The 26,114-nt window shown below is 38.1% G+C and overlaps 1 protein-coding gene across 4 annotated transcripts in view; it reads left to right on the top strand.

The window, feature by feature from the left end:
• TRAPPC9 (trafficking protein particle complex subunit 9) overlaps positions 1–26,114 on the top strand; it is a 467,199-nt gene that overhangs the window by 80,261 nt on the left and 360,824 nt on the right. For all 4 annotated transcript variants that reach the window (XM_085221735.1, XM_085221734.1, XM_085221737.1 and 1 more), the window contains one exon: positions 6,357–6,481. In XM_085221735.1, the coding sequence (XP_085077861.1) occupies positions 6,357–6,481 (125 nt within the window). The remainder of the gene's footprint in view (positions 1–6,356; positions 6,482–26,114) is intronic.

The raw sequence follows: 26,114 nt of genomic DNA, 5'->3' as shown, positions 1-26,114 counted from the left end.
TGATGCCCTGTGGTACGAGAGATCCCTTTGGACAGTTTGGATAAAGTATCCTGTTTGTATCCTCTCTCAGCTCCTTGTGCACCTCCAGCTCCTTGCAGGCATGGTAGTGTGAGAAATCTCAAATTCGTCGTCATAATGTAAGCACTGCTGTGCAACAGCTGAAACATTGGGGTAATATCAACACTTATTTTCATAATAAATCCAAAACATAACACCATTGGAGATACAGTGAAGAAAATTGACTATTCCAGCCAAAAGCAAGATGTTTTTCTCTGTCTGGGGACTGCAAGTTCCTAGAATTCTGTGGAATTTTCATTTGCAACAGAATGCAAGATCACTTGTTCTTTTTTCCTAAGAAAAAGAAAGTGTATTTGTGTTTGGCAAGTATTCTCTATCTCCTGTCATGAACTAGTTTAGTATTTTTTTCTTTGTGGTGAAAGTATTTTGAAACTTCAACAATAATCGTAAGAGCAATTGCCTATCAAGAAGCTTTTTAATCCAAATTTGTCATACTCACATATTTGTCAGAAAAATGAAAAAAATATCTTGATTGAGACGACACTTAGTTTTCATGTTCTATGTTCAAATTCCATTTGGATTAATCTCTTTGGTTATAATTTATTCTGCTAAAGTACTCACAGATAAAGATGTTACTACAGTCCTTTTCTTGGTTTAATCTCTGGCAGGATGACTTCAGATGAGGGCCAAGCATCCACCCACCTGCTTGCCCACTCTATCTCAACAGGATGGGGGCAAGAGCAAGATGAAAAAGTGTATGGATTGAGATAAAGGTTGGGAGATAACTTAACAATTGCTGTCATGGGCAAAACAGTGTTGACCACAGGAAAATCAATTTAATTTATTAATTAAAAATTAATAGGAAAGGTTGAGGGAACTGGCATTGTTTAGCTTGGAAAAGAGAAGGCTATGAGGGGACCTCATTGCGACCTTCCAATTCTTGAAAGGAGCATAGAAACAGGAGGAGGAACAGCTGTTTACAAGGGTGGGCAGTGATAGGACAAGGGGGAATGGTTTTAAACTGAGACAGGAGAGGTTTAGGCTAGATATTAGGAGGAAACTCTTCACCCAGAGTGTGATGACACACTGGAACAGGTTGCCCAAGGAGGTTGAGGATGCCCCATTCCTGGAGGCATTCGGGGCCAGACTGGACGTGGCTCTGGGCAGCCTGGTCTGGTGGTTGGCGTCCCTGCACATAGCAGGGGGGTTGAAACTCGATAATCATTGTGGTCCTTTTTAACCCAGGTCTTTGTATGATATGGTTCTATGATATGATTCTATGAAGACAGATTTGATTGCTGAGAACAAAAAATCAAAACAGGATCATTTTCTCCCATACCCAGGCCTAATCTCACCCCCTGTGCCTCCCCCCAGATGGTGCAGAGGATGGGATGGGTGTTGGGTTCAACCCTTCCCATCCCCTCTCGGTCACTCCTTTGTCCTCATGATGCCCTGCTCCAGAAGGGCCCTGTCCTGGGCTATAGCCCTTCAGGAACACCCTGCTTCTCCTGGGCTCCCGAGGGCTGCAACTCCTTCAAGAAATCACAGAATCAGAATCATTGAGGTTGGAATGGACTTCTGGAGATACCTATTCCAACTTCCTGCTAAAGGTGGTTCCCTGGAGTAGATTCCACAGGAAACTATCCACGTGAGTTTAGATATCTCCAGGGAAGGAGACTTCCATAACCTCTCTGGGCAATGTGTTTCATTCACACTCAAATGTCACGCTCAAACAATATTTTCCTCATGTTCAGATGGAACTTCCAGTTTGTCCCCCTTGTCCTATTGCTGGACACCACTGGAAAGAGCCTGGCTTCATTGAATTGTCTCTCATCTATCAGATGTTTATAAGCATTGATAAGATCCCCTCACAGTCTTTCCCGGGCTGAATATCTCTTCCCTCAACCTGCTGGCCACACTCTTTTTAACGAATGATACTGTTGGCCTTCTTGGCCACAAGAGCACACTGCTGGCTCATGGCCAACCTGTTGTCCTTCAGGATCCCCAGGATTCTTCTCCTTACAGCTCCTCTCCAGCAAGTCAGTTCCTAACGTGCACTGATGTATGTGTATTTTCCTCCTCGGATGTAGAGATTCTAAACTTGTCCTTGTTGAATCTCATCAGGTTCCTCCCTGCCCAGCCCTCTGTTCTGCCCAAGCCTCCTAGAATGGTAGCACAGTGTTCTGGTGTGGTGTGCCAGCCACTCCTCTCAGCCTTGTATCATCAGCTAAATTTCTGAGGGGGACTCTATTTGTTTAGATCATTGATGAAGATGTTGAGCAAATCTGGATCCTGTTCAGACCCCTGGGGAACATCGCTATCTACAGGCCTTCAAATTAGCTGTGCACTGCTGATCACTAATCTCTGAGCTCTGCGAGAGCTCAATCCACCTCAAAAGTCTCCCTGCTGAGGTGTGGGCTCTCCCATGTTGCAGGGTAGAGATATGCTGCAGGGTAAAGATTAGGCTCCAGGTGGATTGTGTGGGGCTACAAGGGAATCCTTCCTTTGGGCCTGGAGCCCCTTCTGCCCTCCACCTCCTCAGTTCTGGAGTCCTTCTGCTGATCCTCTCTCGGCCTGTGCCTGCTGTGCGCTTGCAATAGAGTTTGTAGTTACCATAATTAGGGTGTTTTTATTTAAAAGCTTATCTACTTTGGTCATCTGTACAAAGCCAGTGATTGTTGCACAGCAGTGCACTGCGACAGGGCTGTGGATTTGAACTGAAGAGAAGCTGCCCTGTGGCAGCTCCTTCTGTGACACTTCAGTCACTGGCTTGTAAATCTTTATGATGAACTGCCTTAGTAAACTCTACCTTGATCAGTTATGGGACTCTGCAGGATTCATCTGTGCAGAATAGTGTGAAAGTGGCTAATGTAGTTAAACTGACAATTTACTTAAAATTTGAGTGGAGATAGGAAATGCTGGGAAGAGATTTCACTGTTATGACAGCAATGACTGTGATGTTGGAAAAGCAAGCTGCTTTTTTTGCAGTTACCATGGAAAAAGTGTTGGTCATGTGCTGTTACCATGGAAATGTTCAATATGAATTCCACAAATCAGAAAGATTTCTGGACCAAGTAGCAAGACAATTGTTCTTTTTATAGTGAAAGGCTACTCAAGCTGCTTGGCATTATGGACCTGGAGGATGTAGCATCTTCAAATCTCTAAACTTAATGAAAGAAAATAAAGTGTATTTACAGATTGACAACTCAAAAAATATAAATGTGAAGTAAATGAAAACTTCTGGTAAACTTATTTAAATTTATCTGTTACCTTCTTTCACCTGCAGTCACCAAGTTCAGCAGCATATCAGTGCTTTTGATAGAATGTGTTTCCCTGTTCTCTGGTGACTGTTGAATGCATTGCAAAGGATCAGGTTGTAAAATACTAAACAAATTTTGCTGCCTGGTCACATGCCTGAGAAAGCAAAATAAATTTAAAAACATTGCTCAAATGTTGTTTGTGTTTGTTCGCTGGCAACATAGTCACCTGACGTAGTCAGGCTGGCATCAAGTTGTGAAGGGGTGAGTCATTTGAAGTATGACGCAGGGCCTGGCACTGGGCCCTGTTATATATCATGTCATACTGCCATGATTCGAAATTAAAGTTGGAATACTCCTGTGATAACCTGAGACTTTCCTCTTAGCCTGAAGCAGAATCAGTGTTCTCTTTGTTATTCTACCTACTTTTGCTCCAAGTTTAGAGATGAAAAAATTCTTCCCTTTCTATTGAAACGGTGTAAGCAAAAGTTTGTCTTGGTTGTTTTGAAGAAAAATGAAAATAAAATGGGGTTTTGAAAGACAAACTAATTAACAGGAGCGTTAGGTGTTTGTCCAATCTGTTGTTTTAAGTATTGTGTTTCCTTACCTCGAAAAAGGGAAACCTTGGGCCTGGTGTGAAAATGGAAAATGAGACAATTGTCATGTGATGTTTCATGTTTGGTTCTCTTCCTTTTGTTTTGTGCAGTTGTATACAAAAATAATTCCCAACTTTTGGTCTAATTACCAAACAAATGAAATTAATCAGTTTTAAAATAACATTTTTCTCCAGGATAAATCTTTTAATTTTTTTTTTTTTTTTTTGTAATAATGGATTTCTAAGCTGTCAAGTGTATTTACTATCAGTGCTGTTGGAAAGATGCTTGAATGTCCTAGTGTATGACTGTCTCAAACCTTGGTCTAGTAAGTGAATTTGCTCTGATCTTAGTTGACTTTTAAGAGGTGCCAAGAGTTGGTCTGGAAGTGTTTGATAGTTAACTATTTCTTATGTGCATTAAAAGTAAAATAAATGCAGAGTTCTTGCTCTTACATCCCTTCCTTTTCCCTGATATTCATGGGGTAGAATACGGCATGATTTAATGTAGCTATCAGAGCAAAGGCTTTCTTCACTGTTGCTGAGTATTTTTAATGGAATACTATTTAGCTGATTTTTGTTTTCAGTTTTCCAGGGTAGTCACATGATTGTCTTTTCCATTTGTAGCTTTGCTAATCTCACTCGCTTCTGGCTTTTTTGTCAGTTAGATGCTGATGGTTGATCTTCTGGAGTGAACTCATGTGGAACAAATATTTCTTCTAATAGGAGTGTTTATAAGGATTAACGGAAATATTCAATCTGTGAGAAGAATGAGGCTAATGGGGCATAAATTTCAGAGTAGTACAGCATGTTTTCCTTGTGCTCTTTTGGTTTGCCCACGTTGACGTATGGTGAATACAGCTTTTGCTGGAATCCATAAAGGTTGTTGACCTTTTAAAGACATCTTGAATACTGTGGTTTGATTGAGCAGATGATGTTTTTGGCAGCTGCTGGTGGAAATATCTGAGAAAAAAGTCATTGTTTTCACTTAAGGTTTTTACTTTGATCCAATTTCATTATCTGTGGAATACTTGTAAGTTCTTTGACTATTAAGTAACTCTACCAAATCAAAGTCTTCAAATCCTATGTTATTCAGAATGTTCTCTATTTAAGGCTGAATTAAGGTGTATTTTTAAACAATTCAGTTAATGAATTTTGAAGGAGAGAAATATGGAAATTGACCATTGTTTTCTTATTGAAATGCCTGTGAAATAGCATTATAATGAAGCAAAAGAAAAAAAAAAAAAGCTTGATTTGCTCTTCTGATTTGAGCCTTGGAGAAATGTATATACAACAGGTCCAGATTTGAAGTTATCCATGGATTTGGTATATGATTTAGCAAGTATACTTCGATAAGGGCAGTTTCCAAAGAAGTCTGTCTGGTTTTTGTATTTGTTTTTATAATAAAGGTGGTGAAGCATTGGTACAGGTTGCCCAGAGAGGGATGCCAGCCCCATCCCTGGAGACATTCAGGGTCAGGCTGGACAGGCATTTTATCATCCTGATGTACCTGTAGGTGTCCCTGTTCATTGCAGGGGAGTTGGACTGATTAACCTTGAAAGGTCCCTTCCAACTCTAGGATTCAGTGATTCCATAGTAATTTGGTGTTTCCCCTTTGTGTAGTTATGTGTTCTTTGAGGTGTGAGATTTTGTCTGTACTTAATTGGTATTTCTGGATTGCACTTGTTTTGCACAGTATAGAAGCAAAGTCCTACTCTTTAGCCTTTGGATGTAAATTTATATAATAACAAATTATGAGTAATAACTGTAAGTATAGTTATTAATTTACATTAAAACTCAATTTTTTAGATTTTCTTGTTCCTTTTTTTTATTAAACAGTAATTGTCTTGTATTTTAGTGGATTTGTATTTAGCATATGTCTTCAGTAGACAAAACCAAATATGATGCAGTGTCTTTTTTTTAACCTTCAAGTTATGCAGGTTTATGAGCAACAAAAAGCTATTTCTGTTAAGCTTTTTGTTGACTGTTGGAATGTAACAAATGTTCCATTCTTTGTTCTATATAAGAAATATTATATATAATGCATATTATATTTTATATATTCTTGTCAGTATTTAGTACAAAACTAATTATTATAGTGAAATATATACTTGGAATATAGGGTGTTGTTAAAAGATATTAAACATTTACTAGAACCATTATGATAGTGAAGCACAAAAATTATATTTGTCCTTTTTAATATTGCAAATACTAAAACTAAACATATATTATGAACTCTGACATTGCTATTATGTTTTTTCAAATTTGATTTCCGTATTTTCCTGTGAGTTTCACAGAGGTTTACTTGTTTTCCTGTTTACTTTTTGGTTTCTGTAGAAGGATACAATGAAATAATCTTTAAAATATTTTTTGCCATATTGTACAAAATATTGTGTTTTTTTTTATTTTCTTTTTAATAAGGGAAATATAGATTTATTGGAATATAGTGTAATGTAAAGCAGAAAAAAAAAAGTTTATTCTTTTTCTAGATGGAATCAGTGTTAGTGGACTTCCACTCTCCAGTCCTTTTCGGCAAGTTGTCAAACCAAGAGTAGAGGCTAAACCTATTAACCCTCAAGAGAGCAGCAAAGGTGGGGACTTCAGTCACGTGAAGGTAAGTGACGTAAAAATAAGTAGAATTTGCTTTTATTGTTCCACATTATGCTGGGTTCTGTGATTAAAAAATAAAAGTTTGTTTCGCAGATATTTCTTTATGCTCTGTATTTGGACTTGTAGAACAAACAAAAGTAAAGCAAGATCAAGGGAAGAGCTGAACTTGTAAAGAACTGGTTACCAGTAGAGTATGCTCAGGGAACTGCCAGTTCTTCACCTTATATTGCTTTCTTATACTGTATTCTCTATAGCAAAGTGATTCTTTGTGAATCCACTGTTGTTTTTTTTTCTATTGAAATGTACTGAAGGTTTTGTACCTTCTAAACATTTTAGGTTCAAAGTCTTACTTTCACACTTGCAGTTCTGAGCCTTTTAGATGGATTCGTGCAAGTAGTAAAAGAGAATAATAGAAAGGGCCAAATGAAAAGTAAACGCAGAAGGATGAAAGAACAGCTATGTGGGTGGAACCTGCACTATGCTTACTTTGAGAGGTGTTCCCCTGGAGTAAACTGTTTGTTTTTTCTGTTGAAGACCTTAACCATCTGAAGATGGAAACTTCTTATTTTGAGCAGGGAAATAAGAAGGGTTTTGTACTGGCTAGTTTTTTTTTTTGTTTGTTTGTTTTGAGAGAGGAGAACATCTAGGATTAAAATTATGGAGATTTTAAGAAATATACTATTGGACTTGATTGGTCTCTTTTGTGCATGTTTTGTGTGCCACGTAACATTACGTACTCCTACTTCCCAAGTTTATGTTCTGCATTAGCTCATTCCATCAGAATTTAGCTCTGTACTTCAGCAATATTTGGCTTATCATGACTTTGACCTGGAAGCAAACGTAGGCTTTGCTGTTTTTAATTACTCACTTGAAATATGAATTTTCTTTCTTCCCAGTGGGGTTACTTAGAGTTGCATTTGGTTGATAAACAGATGATTCTGTTAATTTGTAAATGTGCTTCCTTTGGGCCATTAGTACTACTAACTTACTATTTAGTTTTTCACTACAAAAAGGATATTGACAGTATATGACACGATTTAAAAAAAAAACCCTGCTAGTAAAGACTTTCCTTGTATTTTATCACATAGAAGGTACTTCCCAATTGCTCATAAAGATCAATCAGAGTGACTGAGAAAGCAATTTGGGGTTTAAGCTAATGAAATGTTCACCTTTAGTTTTCAAATTCAGAAGTTCGTGTAAGTATTTCTATTTTACAGAACACTTGCAATGAAGGCAAGCAAGGGGAGTATTATTGTGTAAAGGGAATAAAAATCCAGAAATTCACAATTTCAACATACCAGATGAATTGAAAAAGCTTTTTGTTGCACTTCATGACCGTTCGACAGCTGTCCTGGCAACCCATGTGATGTTGTTGCAAGGATGCTGGAGACCTGTAAAGCAAGAATGTGTTCTTTAAGCATTATATGGCAAAACAGTCTGTTGGGAATGCATGTGCTTGATTCAGTTGGTTAGGTTTATGAAATACATTTTGAATTAATTATTTTGCATTTTATAATCAAAGCACCTTGCAGGTAGCCAAAACTACATTCAACAGAGAACACACACTCTGATAACCTTAAAGGTTCCTTGCTGGTTAATGTTACTTATGTATTGAGCCTGATTTGTGACTGTTGTACAGCTCATGTTTTATGCTTGAATTGAATGATTTATAGTGCTACCATCCCTTCTAGAACTGCTTTACTTGCTAAGACTGCATTTTTTGTGAACTATACTTAGAAGAGAATCAACAGGCAAAATAAAACTCAGAGTGTTTAAGAAGGCCACAGAACAAAACTCTGAAGGAAGTCTGTGCCATTACATATCTAATTACTTGAATTATAGTGTTCTGGTAACTTACTTGCAGGCAGATCTTCATGAGAGGAAAGATGTGATTTATATTTTTCCAAAATTAAAAAAAAAAAGGATTATTGTGGATGAGGAGAGAGAATGCCATAATAGAATAGCACCATCTATATGTCTGTAGACTGATCTTCTGTTAGGTTTTAACAAATCTCTATTTCTGTAACTTGCATTAATGTTTATCGCGTTGTTATAAATAAAAAAGTTATCTCGGGTTGTCCCTGTCAGGTCTCCCGAGTCCTTCATCAGTCATTTGATGTACCTGGATTAAAAATGTCTGTGTAGTTCAAAATCTCTCAAAAACATTTTTAGTTTCCACAAACTATCCACATAATTACATCTCTGTGTATATGAACATAACTGGCTGGTACTGGCCAAGTGGACAGAAGAAATCCTGAGTAGATTTGTCTATTTGCATGATTGTATTACCTTTGACTACTAGTCATTGTGTGATAAGATGATGTATCCAGCTGCCTACTATTTCTGTTCATTACTGTTTTCTTCTCTTCACATCTTCTCTCTTCAGGTGAAAAACCAAACCAAAACAAAAACCAGTGGCTTAAAATTAAAGTCAGGTGAATTCCAAATTAAAATACCAGTTAGTTATTGTAGATAATGGGGTGAATTTACCATTTAGAAATGCAGTCAGGATGTGTCTAGGCTGGGTTCTGATGCTGTGTTTTTGTTTTCATCTTGCTTGACTTCAGGCTGGATACCTTTCAGAATAAATAAATATATGTTTGTTGCCAAATATAAAGGCTTTTGCTCAGTGGGTACATAGTTGTCTAAAATGTAGCAAGCTGGGATACATAAGAGAGAGATGGTCCAAGATTCACTTTGAACTTGAATCTCAAAATATTGCATATTTATGAATCTGTCTGAATACCCTGAACCTTCCTCAGAAGGTACTTCAGCTTCTCTTTGTTGCTGCAGAGCAATTCAATGTGTGACCTATTGCTTTTTGTCCTGCACAGTGCCATCTGGGACAAGGACTGGATTTTAAGGTTTGCCTTGTAACAGCCAGTTAATGTGGTTTGACAAGGTAACAAACAATTGGGGAATGTCAAAGTTAAGAAACAAGATCTTAGAGAAATTGGATATGCTGTGAATATGATCTGATATCATTAATTCATGATTTAGGAATAGGTGATAGTTGTGAATATTCAGGAATAGTAGTGGTTTTTCAGCCATGTGTGCTGTGTGTTAGCCAGTCTTCAGGTAAATTTTTGCAAATGAATGATGATATAAAATCAGTATTTCTCATGTTGCTGTTTCTGAAATGTCCTTGTTATATTTTTAAGTCTTGATGCTTAAATCTTCCTCCTTTTTGCTTCAATACAGAATGTTGCCAGTATGCACTTGAACTTCTTAGCAATCTTCGTTTTCAATTTTGCTACAGGCTGTCTTCTAATACCAGTCACAAGCTTCTGGAAATGAGTGTTATAACGATCTCATAAATTTAGTATAAAAATTGCTTTATGGTCTCATCATAAAGCTTGCTTACACCCTCAAGCTGAAAAGAATATCACAGTATAATATTATGTTCAGATGTACTCTCTTTTTACTGTTAACTGCTGAGTAATTTGGTAAGCACTGTCCTAAAATCCTTGATCATTCCAGTGTTTGTCTATACTGCAGGATGAGCGCTCACTGTGGTTACACTGCTAGGTGAAATAGTCTATTTTAAAGAACTGCTGTGTTCCTTTGCTATCAGTGAATGGTATGAAATGTTAAACTATTATATATAGAACTAATCTAATTTAATACACTGTCTGTAGCGTCTCTTATCAGGTTTAGACAGCATGTATTAAATAAGATACTGGACTTGTTTGGATTTTTCCATGCAGTTCTCAGGTGATGCTCTTGAAACTATGAAAGTATCAAAGTGTGCTATTGATTGTGATAATGTTTATGTTGCTGATGCTTTAAGCTCAAAATCATTTTACATATGTACCTTGAATCTATTTTAAGTTTAATCCGTAAATAGAACATGTAAGTCTTAGATTTTTGTAGCAGTTCTAGACTGTGAAGTTAGTGGGGATGTTGAATCTGCAGAACACTCTTGATATTTTAGATTCCTTCTTTTTAGTTACCTAAGGGTTGTTAAGCACTGGAATAGGCTCCCCAGGGAGGTGGTTGAGTCACATCACCATTTGGATGTGGTGCTCAGGGACGTGATTTAGCGGAGGGTTGTTAGAGATAGGTAGTATGGTTAGGATGTGGTTGGACTCAATCTTTAAGGTCTTTTCCAACCTGAGCGATACTATGATTCCAAATGTGAATTTACCAATGGGATCTTAGAAACAAAAGTATAATACCAGTTAGGCGTTCTACTTCAATGTTGTCCCACTTTGGAATTCAGTACTGTGCGTGTAAATTTTGTGGATTTGAGTCCTCCATTGATATTACAACATCAGGTCTTGTAAAGAAAAATATTGCAGTTGCGAGTTTCTAATAAATTTAAAACTAATGAAAGAGACAATAAAAATGTGAAACAAAGCTCTTTCACTTCCCAAGTTGATTTCTATTAGCTTTTTTTTTTTTAATTTATTATTGGTTAATTGAAATTTGTGAGCTAGGTGTGAGAAAACAAGTCACATTTCTTGAAATATACTCAATAAAGACCCATGAACCAAATCTACATTTCCCAGCTCAGCAATGTGGTCTTTGTTGCCTTTTTGGCTGAGGGTAGATTTGTTCTGCAAAAATGACAGAAATTTGATCTCTTGATCATTGGAACATGGCTTGCAGAAGCTTATTCTGATCTGAAATTGGATGAAAACCTGCAGTGTTTGAATAGACTGGTTCTAATGGCTTTTAACTTTCCTTCCCTCCCCAGTTTGGCAACATTCCTTTAAGTGCTTTTAGGATTCTATAAACAGTTGAGTATTCTGCACTATTTCTGCTTACCAGCTATATTCTTCTGTGCATTGTTGCATCTAAAGATGCACACTCTGAAGCCGTGGAGAGGACTATACTTCAGAACACCAAGTAAGTGTTCTACAAACAGTATTCTCTGGAGCCATGGGAAAAAAAAAAAAGCTAATTCCCCTAGATTTGAGTAAACTCAATTCATTCATACCACCTGGTATTTTACATTCAGTACTACTGCAGTAGCAGAAATTTCAATTCCGAATGTTTTTCAACTTTGAGTACTTCCTTTTTTTCCATCTTGTTTGACATGAAAGAAGCATCATTTAAATTTTGTGTTGTAATGATATGAAAGTTTTAGATAGATTCACTGTGTGCCTGTCAAAAGCACCGTTTTCTCCAGGCGTTGATTAATTGTCACTCAGTAGCAAGGGGTGCTAGCCTACTTAAATCCAAACAAGTATCTCATCAAGGATAGTTGCAGCAGATACAACCTACTGCGTAAATCATACTTTCTGTCATTCCCTCTTGTCTGAAGATCGACAGTGAAAAATTGAAGTTGACATCAAGACAATGAATAAAGCTTATGTGAACAGTAACAGATCCTACAGTCACGAAAACTTTCCCAAGGGGTGATATTGCCATAATTCGCCTTGGTGCTCAACCACAAAAATATTATGTTGCTATAGTTAGTGTCTGTTAGCATCTCTTGAAATTAATGATTTGTGGTGGTTTTATCTTCAATTGCTAGTCATTAATATATGGTCAGTGTCCATCAGCAGCAGACATCATTTGTGTATATCTGTTACTTTTTTTTCTGAGATGTTCTAGTGCTGTTACATTGGAAATTTTTCAGACCAAATTGTGAGGAGAAGCACTTCTCTCTTAGCTGCCATTGTATGTACATATGTATGATTTGAATTTCGCTCTTGCAAATTATTGCATGCATTGTTTTCCTCTCTTCCTGACTTACCTTACCCTGTTCTCACTAAGAATATTCAGACCAGAAAACATGTTAAATTCACTGAATCACCCAGAATCACAGAATGGCCCAGGATGGATGGGACCTCAAGGATCATGAAGCTCCAACCCCCCTGCCCATGCAGGGGCCACCAACCTCTCCATTTAATACTAGACCAGGCTGCCCAGGGCCCCATCCAACCTGGCCTTGAACACCTCCAGGAACGGGGCATCCACAACCTCTCTGGGCAGCCTGTTCCAGCACCTCACCACTCTCTCTGTAAAGAACTTCCCCCTGACATCCAACCTAAATCTCCCCTCCCTCAACTTAAAACCATTTCCGGTTTTTTTTTTTTCCAAATTCAGGTACCTTATTTACTAGCTTTTCAATCCGTATACATTAATAGTACTCTTGGTATTAAGCCTCTGCCAATCAAGAGATGTGGCAATTATCCTCAACATAAGTTCAGTCAGACAAGGTTCTAGACAGAGTGAACTTAGTATGTTTATAGAAAAAAATGGCAGGCAATATTTAAAAGATCTGTTTTCACCCAAGTACAGAAAATCTTGTTCTGTAATACAAAAGTTTTTTCAGAATGAGTCATCTGAGAATGTAGAAGAGACTTGTATTCTGTTTGAAGTGGTGATGCTTTCAAGCATTTGAAACTTAGGCTTCAATTATAAGTGTTTTTTGGAAATTCTGAATATTATATCAAATTTATGGCCAAAAGTATTTCCACACCTTATCCTCACAAAAATTTATACAATATTTTTCTGCATTAAATTTTAGGTATTGATAAAGCTGTGCTCATTTTCACAAGACTTTTTATTACAGTTTCTAGAATTTTAACTGAAGCAGAAGTGTGGAATTGGCTGGGAGGAAGACAGCTGCCATGGTGGGAAAATGTAGTGACAGAAGATGAAATGGGGGGGAAAAAAAAAAATAGAGCTGGGGAGACCAAAAGAGGGGGCAGCTCTGATCAGAACTGTGAAGGTTCTCCAGTGCCTAAATAAATTAGCCCGATACCCAGTGAAATTGTTGATATGCTTTCAAAAGTATAGTGAAGATTTTAGTTCAGCCTGTTAAAAGTGTGACATTAAATGTGCTGTGTGCCATATACTTAGTCTTATTACAGTTACTTGTAAGTTACTTCAACAATATTGCTGATCTTGACAATTATGGTAAAGTAATGCTATTCACAGGGCTTTATCAGAGGAGATTTGAGTAAATTCTTTAGATCATAGAAGAAAACATTATATAGTATGAGGATAGTGTTTCAATAGAATGTGGTTTTTTTTTTTTTGTTTTTTTTTTTGTTTTTTTTTTTTTTTTTACCTCAGACAGCTGGAGAAAAGCTGGAAATCTATGGTTCCTTATGAAATGCATCCTGGAGCCCTGAGGGAATTGGTTGATATAGTAGCCAAGCTACTCTGGATGATATTTGAAAAGTCATGCTGGTCAGGTGAAGTCCTGGGTGACTGGAAAAAAGGCAAAATAGCACCCATTTTTAAGAAAGGTTGAAAGAATGACCAAGGGAAACTACTGTCCTTCTCAGCCTCATCTCTGTGCTGGGAAAGATCATGGGGAAGATACTCCTGCAAGCTATCTTAATGAAGGTGGAAGAGGGGGAGGTCATGAAGGAGAACCAGCATGGCTTCACTAAGGGTCCTGTCTGCCCAACCTTATTGCTTTTTATGATGGCGTAATTGCATCAGTGGAAAAGGGAAGAGCTACTAATGTCATCCATCTGGACTTCAGTAAGGCCTTTCACACGGTACCCCATAAGATCCTTCTTTCCAAATTGGAAAGATATGGATAGGGTGGGTAGACTGTTTGATGGACAAGGAATGGGTGAGATTGTACCCAGAGAGTGACGGTCAGTGGCTCACTGTCTGGATGGAGATCAGGGACAAGTGTCCTTCAGGGGTCAGTACTGGAACCAGTGCTCTGTGACAGTGACAGTGGGAGCGAGCACATTCTCAATAAGTTTGCAGATGACACCAAGCTGTGTGCTGTGATCAATATGCCCAAGGGATGGGATGCCATCCAGAGATATCTAGGCAGGCTTGAATGGTGGACTGGGACCAGGAAAACCTCACGAGGTTCAACAGATCCAAGTGTAAGTACTTTCACCGGGATCCTTCCTATGAGGTCAGCTGAGAGAACTGTGGCTTTTCAGTGCAGAGAAAAAAGACTCCAGGGAGGTCTGAGGGCTGCCGTTCAGCATCTGAAGGGTGACAACATGAAAGAAGGGGACAGGCTCTTTAGCAGAGTCTATGGTGATAAGGGAAATGACTTCAAACCGAAGGAGGGGAGATTGGATATAAGGAAAAGTGTTTTTTACAGTAAAAGTGGTGGAGCATTGGACAGGTTGCCCAGAGAGGTGGCGGGTGCCCCATCCCTGGAGACACTGAAGGTCCCTCTGGATGTGACTCTGAGAACCCTGATCCTAGCTGTAGATGTTCCTGTTCATTGCAGGGGAGTTGGTCTAGATGATCTTTAAGAGTCCCTTTCAACTCAGAAGATTCTATCATTCTCTGAAGTAGAAAGTATTTTATGGAATTGGGTTATTTTTTTATGTAAAGCAAAATTTGGAATATAAGGAAAATACGGAATGATGCTTTTTATTTCATTTTGTAACTGCTTCTACTTCATCTGTTTTAAAATCCTATCGCTACTTAGTGTAACACAAACGTGCCTGCATATCTCTGTATTCTGTTTAGTAGCTTTGTGTTCAGCTGTCAGTTGCGCCATGTAAGTTCAGTAAAATTCATGACAGCTTTTTCATTTTTAGCTAGTTATTCAAATCTTAATCCTTTTAAATGTACTGTAATACAGTCAGTATTCTAAGGACTTTTTTTTTGTTTTTAGTCCATAATTGAACATATGCAGTTCTATAGGTGCCTTAATAGCACTGAGGACCTTCTCTATAATTCGCTAGCTTGCTGTTCACCTACAGTTTAATTCACTCTTTTCTTCCAACATTTCTGTTCTTAACACCTTATAGCTTTGGTTTATAATTCTGTGATCAAATCTCTTCACCCTTGTCCTCACTGCTGTTACTTTATAGCTTTAGAGCCTAGTAAATAACACAGTACTTAAATCACATACCAAATAAATACTATCCTTATCTTGTTTACTTCTTTCAATCTGTCTTCTTGTTTTGTCCTTAAAATAAGGCAAACTTCCTTGTGACAACACTTCTTCCTAAAGAAAACATTTTTTCCAAGTGATTTAGTCAGAAATGTGAGTTTATATGCAGCATCATGAACACATGTTGTGTTTTCTATCACTTAGATCCTAATAACGATGTTCTATTACTGTTATAAATCTTCCCTTGGAACAACAACAAGCAGTGTACCTAAAAGTCATTCTAATGTGTTAGGCTTAAAAAAAATGAGCTTGTTTAGCATAAACATGGTGTGTTCTTTGCAAAATTAGTTTGTGAGAGAGGTGTGTTCTCCAAATTATGGCAACTGGAACAATTGCTCTGGAAATGTATGCATTCAACAAGATTAAGTTCTGATTTTGTCGCTGACACAGAGAGCAGAGCTCAGTGCTGCCCCTTGGCTCCCTATGAGTTCCCTATGCAGCTGCCATCAGGCTTCCCCACAGCCTGCTTTGCTCTAGGCTGAGCAAATCAAGGACCCTCAGCTGTTCCTCGTGTATCTTGCTCTGTTGATCCTTTTCCATCTTCATCGGAAGCTCTCTAATAGTTTTATGTCCTCTTTATATTATGGCTCCCAAAGCTGTGCCCAGTACTTGACATGAGGCTGCACCAATGCAGAACAGAGTAGGACAGTCCTGTCCCTTGCCCACTTAGCTGTATGATGTGGTGATGCTGGCTTACAGCTGGCTGAGTGTGTGCGAACAGTGTGTGCAGGTGTTCAAGACCAATGGTATCCTGGCCTGCATCAGAAATAGCAAGAAAATAGAAAGGGATTGTCCCCTTGAACGTGGCGATTGTGAGACTACACCCAAATACTGTCTTTGGTTTTGGGCTCCTCGTTACCAGAAGGACATTGAGTTGCTTGAGTATATGTGCAGAGGATTGCAACAGTGCTGCTGGAGGGACTGGAAAACAAGACTTACGAGGAGCAACTTGAGGGAATTGGGGTTGAGGGAATCTAGAGCAGAGGAGAGGTTGAGAGGAGACCTCACGCTCCTCTCAGCTACTTGAATGAAGGGTGTAGCCAGCTGGGTGTCATTCTCTTTTGTGAAACACAAGGAAAGGCCTGAAATTGTACCAGGGAATGTTTAGTTTGCGTGTTTGTAAGAATTTCTTCATGGAAAGGGTGGTTAGACATTGGAAGAGCTGCCCAGGAAAGTGGTGGAGACTCCTTCCCTGGAGGTATTCAGACGATGTGTGGATGTGATGCTCCTGGGTGTGGTTCATGATAGGATTTGGTAGGCGAGGTTTGCTAGGTGATCTTGAAGTTCTTTTCCAACCAGATGATTCTGTGACACTCTTAGTGCTGTGCAGAATTTGCGATCTCATCATCTTGCTTCACATGGAAGAGTGTCTGTTTAGACTTCCATTAATCACTAGTGGTGTGGCAAGCAGTATCTGCATCCTAACTATTAGTTTTGTAACTGCTGCTGCTGTTGCCTTTTATTCATGCTTCTCGTCTGTAGCTTATTGCCATATACACTTAGCCTGTTTGATTTTAAGGAAGAACAAGTGGAGAATAACGGATAATTTTAGGTTCTTTTCTCTCTCACACATAGGGTGTTCTGCTATGATCACTAAAACTCATGAAATGGTCAAGCTCAAAATGTAATTATCCAGAAATTTGCTGCTTAAGTTTATTTATACCTTGTTAGATTGTTGTTCGAATATTGCTCATCTAGCAGATGATAATCCTTTTCTGTGAAATGTTTGTTTGGATCTTTTTTGAGGTTCCATAAATGTTAATCAGTTTAATATGAGCCACAGTTACACAGTACATTGACAAATAACGAATAATATCTTTTCTGAAGGCTGAGTTAAAGACTGTGCAGGTCTTTTTTAGCGACCTAACTTGTTCTTTTTTTAAAAAAATAGATCAGTTCTTTTTTTCTCTATATGTGAATAAATAAATGTGCAGCCAATTTCAGTTCTTTAAGTTTTGAAAATAGCATTCTTCCTGAAATTGACTTCACTTCTCCATCACATGTACTGATCGTATTTATCCATGGAAGTCTGTTCTGTTTCTTGAGCAGATAACCAAAGCCGTTAAAGTTGCACCTTAAGGGAAAAGTAGAAACTTTAGTTCTTTTTTTTTTTTTTTTTGTTTAGCTGATAGTGGCTGTCGCAATAGCTGTCTCACCCAGGAATATAACGAAGGGAATGAAATTTAGTAATTTATCATTGTAGGAACTTAAAAAGAGTAGGTCAAGTGCTGTAGTTTTCTGCGGAAGAAATTGGAAACACAATGTGATAGCTGTAATTGATGCTAAGTCATTTGTTAAAGGGCACATCTGAATTTCCTCTACCAATTCCGTTTCACCTAGGGAAATGACTGTATAATCATCACAGCAAGATCTACATTTACTGTTTATGGGCAAAAAAGGATTTAAATGTCATACTTTGCAATTTTTCAGTAAGGTAGTCAGGATTAATGTTCTTATTGTGGGCTTACGTAAGTGAGTTCCAATTTGTTTTATTTGTTTATTTTAGGCTTTCCTCTGCTATCAGTGAAAACAGTCATAAAACCAATAAATCCCAAGTTTTAATGCAGTTGTGTCTTAGTGTGCTATAAAAAATAGATCAGAATTATAACTCTTATTGTTAGCTGTTTTATGAAATTGATTTCTATACATTGTCATTAAACTATTGTTCTTATATATTGGGATGATTGATGGTAAGAGAGGAGAGAGTGAATGAAAAAAAATACATGAAGAGGTGAAAATGCAGGAATTTTGTGATGCTGTTGTTTTTTCTAGGATCTAGCTATGGATTTTTTTTTTCTGTTTACCATTATTGGAACTAATTTTCTATAAGTAGATGTAAACCAATGGTTTTATGAATTTCTAATTTACTCAGATTAAGTAGAATAAAAATCTGTTGGTAGAACATAGCAGGGAAGAATAGCATGACTACTGTTGTGGAAAAATTACTCCTTTGCACTGCTGAATGTTGCTTGTGCCTGAAATATTTTTATGTCAGTTGACTTAGTAGTCAAATATTAGTTTGAAGTATTTGTATGTTATGTTACTGTTAATTGACCTGGATGTGCATTGATTGTCTGTAGCCCTTAAATCATATGTGATATATCATTCTCTGCAGTTATGTTTTTAAAAGTGCAGAAATCATAATAACTAGCTCATTTCAAACTTGGGGCTCTTCATACTTGTATGTAATATAACTGTATGTTAAAACCTTCTGGTTTAGCTGACATAGGACTCAACAGCAGGAAAATGCAAATGACAAGAAGCAGTTAAAATGCACGCTTTTTGATGAAGTGATTCTCAAGAATGAAGAGGTCTCTAAATAACTTTATGATGGTAGCTATTTTATGTGTTATTGTTTACGTTCAGTAATGTGCTGCTCATCTTGCTTGTCATTTTATATAAAGATATCACATTTTGAGTACTCTATGAGCAACTTATTAGGGTTAGAGCATTATCTACAACTCCAATCAGTTAGTCATTTATGCAAATGAAAGTACTGGACAAGTTTATTACTGTTGCTGCTATTTAATATAAAGGCTGACTGTCTAGAACAAGAAGTGATTTGCCTGAGATTGCACAAGGTCTGCAGTTAGGACTGTTTCCATTGTAACCATGAAATGTTCCTCACCATGGCTTGGGTGAGAAACAGTTGATGTAAGCCTATTTCTTAAGAGCTAAAAAGAAAGTCTGAAATCCCACATTCTTCACTGGTGAAGAAATTTAACGTAGTATTTTCTCTGCTCAGCATCTTTTTTTTTTTCTCCAAAAGCTGTTTCTAGATTTTTCCCCTGCCCAATTCTTGGTTCCTATGAGTAATTTTCCATCTGTTTATTTTTGCTCCCTCCTTGTTAATTTCTGTTGCTTTTTAATGTATTCTTCTGCCTCTCGGTTGGATGCTGCATGCAGTGCTATGGTCAAATCAAACTTTCTCCCTCAGTTTATTTTGACACATGGCAGCCACCTAAGGACTGTAGTGTTACTTCCTGTCCCAATCTGGAAAAAGGATGCAGTAGCTGTAAACAAATTGAAACATAAAAAGGTGGACTGCTATCTAGGTGCTCTAATCCATCCTTATAAACTTGGCTGGAAACTTCCTACTGATGATCCATCTATCTGATCCTGGTAAGTTTGTCTCCAAGATGCCAATATAAAGCCAAGAATTTTGAGCTGGAACATGCATTTTTGGAAGTCATCCAATTTTGTTAAAATATTTCAGTGTCAGAATACTTTATGGGTACTTAGAGCAGTTTTTTTCAGTAATTATATAACCATGCCATTCATCTTACCATCAGGTTTGATTTGTCCACATTCAGTTTCCAGAACTATGCTTGGAAGCAAGTAAAGGGCTTCCTGTCCTTGGCATCTTTTCTCTACTTGCTCTCAATGAGCTCACGTGAGACCAATTATTTTTTAGAATTCTTTTCAACCTTTTCATACAACACAGATGTTGTATTCAGAAAGAGGGAGAACTTCACTATTTCAGCACTGTTACACAACTTGGTCATAATTTTCCAAAAAGGACTATTTTTGCTATTTGAACTGCATCTCTGTAAAGTGATGAAAACAGTTTTATAAAGTGTAATTCGTTTTTTACTGTTACAATTTTGAAACTAACCTTTTGAGTTCCTCTTATGTTGACACTGTTACACCATTATACGGTGTGATTTCATTCTGATTATTTTTCTACTACAGAAGGAGTAGAATGATTTGGTTATTGCAACTGTTCTTCATACTTAATATTCAGGTGTGAGCTGTTATCCCTCAGTGTAGAGGGAATTAAATTGGATCTGTTAGCTGATAGTTAGATTTTTAACTGGAATAATAATAAATACACAATTGTATTATCACGTTTTGTTCCACTTAATTCAGTAAGCGTTGCTCGGAGTGTTTGTGCAGCTAGAAAAAAAAAACAACTGTCCCCTGTCCCCATCTCTGAGCAGTCAGAGCTCCACATTTAAGTGAATAATAAATTGACTGATTTCTATGGAGGGGGAAAAAAAAAAAAAAAAAGGCAACCAATGGCCCCCAAACCAAAACCCCAACCCTCAGAAGGTTGGTGAAGTGGTAGCTCTGCATACCTTATCTCCTTTGGGAAATCAGTCGCTTTGAAAAGCCCCTGCTGTGAAAGCTAACTCTGGTGGGTATGTGAATCACAGTGAACTGAAGAAGCCATATAATCAGTGGGGGCTGTTTCTCACAGTTACCTGGGAGCATTTTTTCAGTGTATATTTTTCAAGGCATTTGAATTTAAAAGCATGAAAATGAGAATATGAACATGCTGTTTTTATATACTCTGTCTAACCCGGGGGGGGGCTTTTTTTTTCTCTGAAAACTAAAGGATGGTGGCATAACTGTGTGCAGAACAAGACATAGCATCAGCCTGCATTGTATGGTGCCAGGCTGAGTCCTCCTGGGTTTAATGTACGTCACACTTGGCTCTCCTGGCATGGCAGTGGTTGTGTGTGCTGAGTCTCCCCTGGAACAGTAAGAAATATTATTGGATATTTATATTCTGTGAATAAACTTCTAGGAGGTACTGACTGAAAGAGGAGAGCTCCAGTCATCAGCTTGTTTTTCTCACAAGGTAAAAATATCACCTTTTGTATTCTGGGCAAAATGTACACGTTCTTCTCTAACTTCTGTTATTGTGATATCCAGTTCCATCCAGTAAAAATATACAGGAATTGATATCAGAAGGACCTGATAGCAGTTACCTGAAATAGTTTGTCCATCAGAACAGGGAAGATCTCTCTTAATTGCTACTGTCCAATGATGGAAGTTGAAGCCCTTGTCAATTCCTATATGTGGTGGATGCTTCCCCTGCTTACGTGGAAGAGCCACGGCCTTGTCAGAGATATTGGAGCATCCACTTTTATATCTACACATTCCTTTTATTTCAGACATACATGCTACTGCCTTGTACTTTCTGTTGATGTTTTCCTTCTCTGCAGCACTATGGTGCATCAAGCCATTTCTGAAATTGCGTGTGCTGGATAGGTTAATATTTTTGTAATTGAACTTAGTAGCCTTTTTTGCCTTATATTTTCTGCTCATTGAAGTACTTTGCCATGAACAAAATCCTGGCTTTCTTTTTCAGGAATCTTGCCATCTGTTGAGTACCTTGTACTAGCCTAATGTGTGAAAGTTAGATTCAACTCCTGTTCTCATTTCCTTGCTTGTTCAGCTTATAGGCTTTCCATCTTATTCAGAAAGAAAATCAAACTGTATGAACATTAGAATTTTTAAGGATATAAGACAATATCAAATGAGAATACATATTGGTCAATAATTGAGATTGTAGTACATTTTCATTATATATCTTAATTGTTGGTTTCCTTTCTAGGTTCAACAAAATATCCCTGTTTTCTTCTCCCTCCTCCCCATCCCTCCCCCCCCCCCCCCAAAAAAAAAGTTTACAGTGTGTACATGCCTACACTACAACATAATGAAGTTTGGGGTTCAAAATTCAATTTTTCTCATGTATTTGAATATACTCAATGATAGCTGACAGTCACCCAATTAGTGGGTGAGCATAAAATTACTGCTAGGTGAACCAGCTTCTTTTAAGTCTTCAGATGGATGTGTTGCCTTTAATACTGAACATTTTTTTTCCTGGTTGGTGGAACACAGGTAAAAAATATCTGATCTGGTGAACATAATGCATTTCCAAGCACAAATACAGGCTGGGTGGAGAATGGCTTGAGAGCAGCCCTGAGGAGAAGGATTTGGGGGTGTCAGTAGATGAAAGACTCAGCATGAGCAGACGATGTGTGCTTGCAGCCCAGAAGGCCAACTGTATCATGGGTAGCATTGAGAGAAGCGTGACCAGCAGGTTGAAGGAGGTGATTCTGCCCCTCTACTCTGCCCTTATGAGACCTCATCTGGAGTACTGTGTCCAGTTCTGGGACCCCAACAGAAGGACATGGAGCTGTTGGAACGGATCCAGAGGAGAGCTATGAAGATGATCAGAGGGCTGGAGCATCTCCCCTACAAGAACGGACTGAGAGAGCTGGGGCTCTTCAGCCTGGAGGTGAAAAGGCTCAAGGGAGACCTTATAGCAGCCTTCCAGTACCTGAAGCAGGCCTGCAGGAAAGCTGGGGAGGGACTTTCTGGAAGGGCAGGTAGGAACAGGACAAGGAGAATTGGTTTTAAACTGGAGGATGGTAGATTTACACTAGATATTAGAAAGTAGTTCTTTACTGTGAGGGTGGTGGTACACTGGAACACATTGCCCAGAAAGGTTGTGGATCCTCACTCCCTGGAAGCATTGAAGGCCAGGCTGAATGGGGCTGTGAGGAACCTGGTCTAGAGGAAGGTGTCTCTGCTTATAGCAGGGGGTTGGAACTAGATGATCTTAAAGGTCCCTTCCAACCCAAAGTATTTGCTGATTCTGTGATTCTTACCAGGCTCAAGTCCCTGCAAAAAGGATCAAAAAGTAAAAACTTACTGGAATTCACACACAATCACAGTTACTTTTGGAAGCAGAAACCTTCATAAGGAAAATACAGTTTGTAAACTTGCTCTCTGAGTCAAACTAAGGTTGTTTTTTTTGAAGAGTTTGAAAGTGGAAACTCCTTGTTACAGACTGTGGAAATGTTAGTGGTTTGTGCTCAAGTGGTTCAGTGTAGTGAAATACCTCATTAAAATTTTGTCAGCCAGTCTGAAGTGTTAGTCTTGGGCTAACCTAAACAAATGTGATGGATTAACTTAAGAATATTGTGCAACACAATATCTCAGCACGATTTCACAGTTTCTATAACCTCTTCTTTTTTCTTTTTTTTTTTCTTGCTCTATTCCCACTTAAAAAGGAGTATTTTGAACATTTAACTTCTGCTTTTTTCATTTTTTTTTTTTTTTAACTCATAGACTCAGAATCATAGAATCCTTGATGTTGGAAGGGACCTTTAAACGTCATCTTGTCCAGCACCTGTGCAATGAACAGGGACGTATGCAGCTAGATAGGATGCCCAGGGCCTGATCCAAGCTTGCCTTGAAAGCCTCCAGGAGTGGGGCGTCAACCACATCTCCGGACAACTCTTCCAGTGCCTCACCACCTTCACTGTAAAAGACTTTTTCTTGTATCCAGTCCAAATCCACCTTCTTTAAGCTTGAAACCATTTCCCCTTGTTTTGTCATCACAGACCCTGCTAAAGAGTCTGTCCTTTCTTGTAACTCCTTTAGATATTGAAAGACTGCTATCAGGTCACCTCAGAGCATTCTCTTCTCCAGGCTGAACAGCTCCAACTCTCTCAGCTTGTCTTCAGAGGAGAAGTGTTCCATTCCATGGATGACTTTTGTGGCCTTTCTCTAGACACACTCCAACAGGTCTATACCTCTCCTGTACTGAGGACTCCACGTCTGGATGCAGTATTCCAGGTGAGGTGTCACCAGCACAGAGTAGAGGGACAGGATCACCTCCTCTGCCCTGCTGGCCAGGATCTGGTTGGCTTTCTGGGCTGTGAGAGCACAGTGCTGGCTTATGTCCAGCTTCCCATCCACCAGCATCCCCAGGTCTTTTTTGGCAGGCATGCACTCAATCCTTTCATTCCGCAGTTTGTATTGGTAGTGAGGGCTGCCTTGATGCAGGTGCAAGAATTTGCAATTGGCTTTGCTAAACCTCATGAGGTTCTCCTGGGCCCGCTGCTCAAAGCTGTGTCCCTCTGGATGGCATTCTTTCCCTCTGGTGTGTTGTGTGCACCCCGCAGCTTGGTACTTCCTTGTCTGTGTAAGTAGTTTCCTTGGTTTAGTTCTTACTGTTGATGAGTTACTAAAATCTTGAGAAGAATGGTAGCAGTTTCTGAAAGAGAGATTTACATATTATCCTCTGTGTAAGAAATTGCGTTTCCAATGTCATTTCCTTGCACTTTTTTTTTCTGTGCGTTTTGTTCAGGACTACATTTAATTGGAAGGCAATGAATTGGAAGATATTCGTTACAATTTTAAGAGTTAATCTGTGGGTTTCTCTGCTGTGTTGATGCTTCTGGAGCATATTCAGTTTTGGAGTGGTTGGCTGCGCCAACATAAAATGTGGATTTTTAATATAAGCATAAAAAGCTGTGAAGTTTTGGGAGCTGAAGTTGTCTGGGGAAATGTGAACTGTAAGCAAGAATGATTGAGTGAAGTCTACCATTAAATGATTTTTAAAGTGAAGAATGATCCATACATCTTCAACAAATGCCATCTTTCCTTAATATACCCTGCTTCTAGAACACTTCACTTTTCTTCAGTAACAGAAACAGGGTCAAAAATTGACAAGAAGAAAGGATTTTCTTGTTACTGTAGTATTATATTTTGTTCTACCTTCAGTTTTTCTCCATGTATCGTTTTAGTGCATGCACAGCTGCTCCTTCAAGTAACTTTTGTGTATCATGGGGAAAGGATGGACTTGTTTCATTGGGCTGGCGGTGTGAGAGTAAAGTTTCTCAGCTTCTCATTTTATTCTGTTCAGATAATTTTTGCGGTGTGATTTTCCTCAGTAGTTTATGCTTTACAGTGTGAAAACCTATCACTGCAAAGCAAATAAGAAAAGCACTGAAATTCGGATATTACTTGCCTTATTCTTTGTATCACATGGCAATATCTAAGTTGTTCAGTTTTAAGAATTCCTGTACTTCACTGCCACTAACAGTTATTCAGATCTTCCTTTGGTTTATGATCATAGAATCCATATCAAATTACTACCCTACGTCTTAAGGAAATATTCCAGTCAAAAAGGGAAATCTGTGATTTCCTAGAAAGAATGAAGATTATTCGGCAGGTAAAGGGTAGAGTTTTATCTGTCATTTAAGTAAAATTAACTGCAAACAAATCTATCTGAATTGTCAACGGTTCTCATCCTTCTTCCCTGTGTAACATTGTATTTTCTTTTTTTCGGGTAAGTTTTCATGTTCCCTTTACTTTTTCATTTAGGAACATAGAAGAAGAGGTTGTGGCTCTGAAACTTCCATACTTCTGAATCATTGTTGTGATAACAATGTCATGTTAGAAATACCAGCAGTGTCAATCCACACATAGATAACTATTTCTGTCAGTGGCCTTTGGAAAGCAATCTAGTTAGAATTGATGTGCATGTCAGTGTACATTCTTGAAAATGTAGTGGTGCACCTGTTCTGGAATTAATTAAAGAGGACATTTGAGTCTTATGGCAGTTCTGGCAAGTGTTAAATGCAATAATCCTTATGTCCTACCAAAACTTGCATGCTATTTGGATAAAATTCAGCTTAAATTATCACGGCATCCCAGCAACTTCTGGTGTGTTTTCTGACTAGAATCAGAGCCTCTTGTAAAGAAATCTTTTTGAAAATCAAAACCTTTAGTGTGTCCCCCAGATGAAATTTTCTGTTAGTTACCCACAAAGATAATATTTTAATTGTTGATTGGTTTGCATTAATATGTCATTTGAAATAACGTTGAATTAATCAGTGGGATAGCAAAGATGTGTAAAAGCATCTGTTTCTTGTATTAGATATTGTACTGAGGTTTACATGATTTAGTGGGAAATATTGGTGATAGGTGGATGATCTTGGATGTCTTTTCTAACCTTGGTGATTCTGTGATTGTATTCTATAAAACGTTTGATAATCATCCTGATAGCCAAGCAGTCCATAGCATTAAAAAATAAATAAATAAAAAATATTGAGGTGTACCCAAATTTCCTTTGAAAACTGGAGGAATTGTTTGCCTGTCTTATCACTAACTTGTGATAGATTTATAAAAGATGTCTTCTGAAAAATGGTTGCTAAGAATTTGAATGATTTGTTAGCTACATGGAATTACACTTTAATCAAGAAAT

Source organism: Meleagris gallopavo, chromosome 3 (assembly GCF_905368555.1).
Source record: "Meleagris gallopavo chromosome 3, MGAL_WU_HG_1.1, whole genome shotgun sequence".
Classification (NCBI taxonomy): domain Eukaryota; kingdom Metazoa; phylum Chordata; class Aves; order Galliformes; family Phasianidae; genus Meleagris; species Meleagris gallopavo.
The sequence above is the reverse complement of the archived record's forward strand: the minus strand, read 5'-3'. Positions and strand labels throughout refer to the sequence as shown.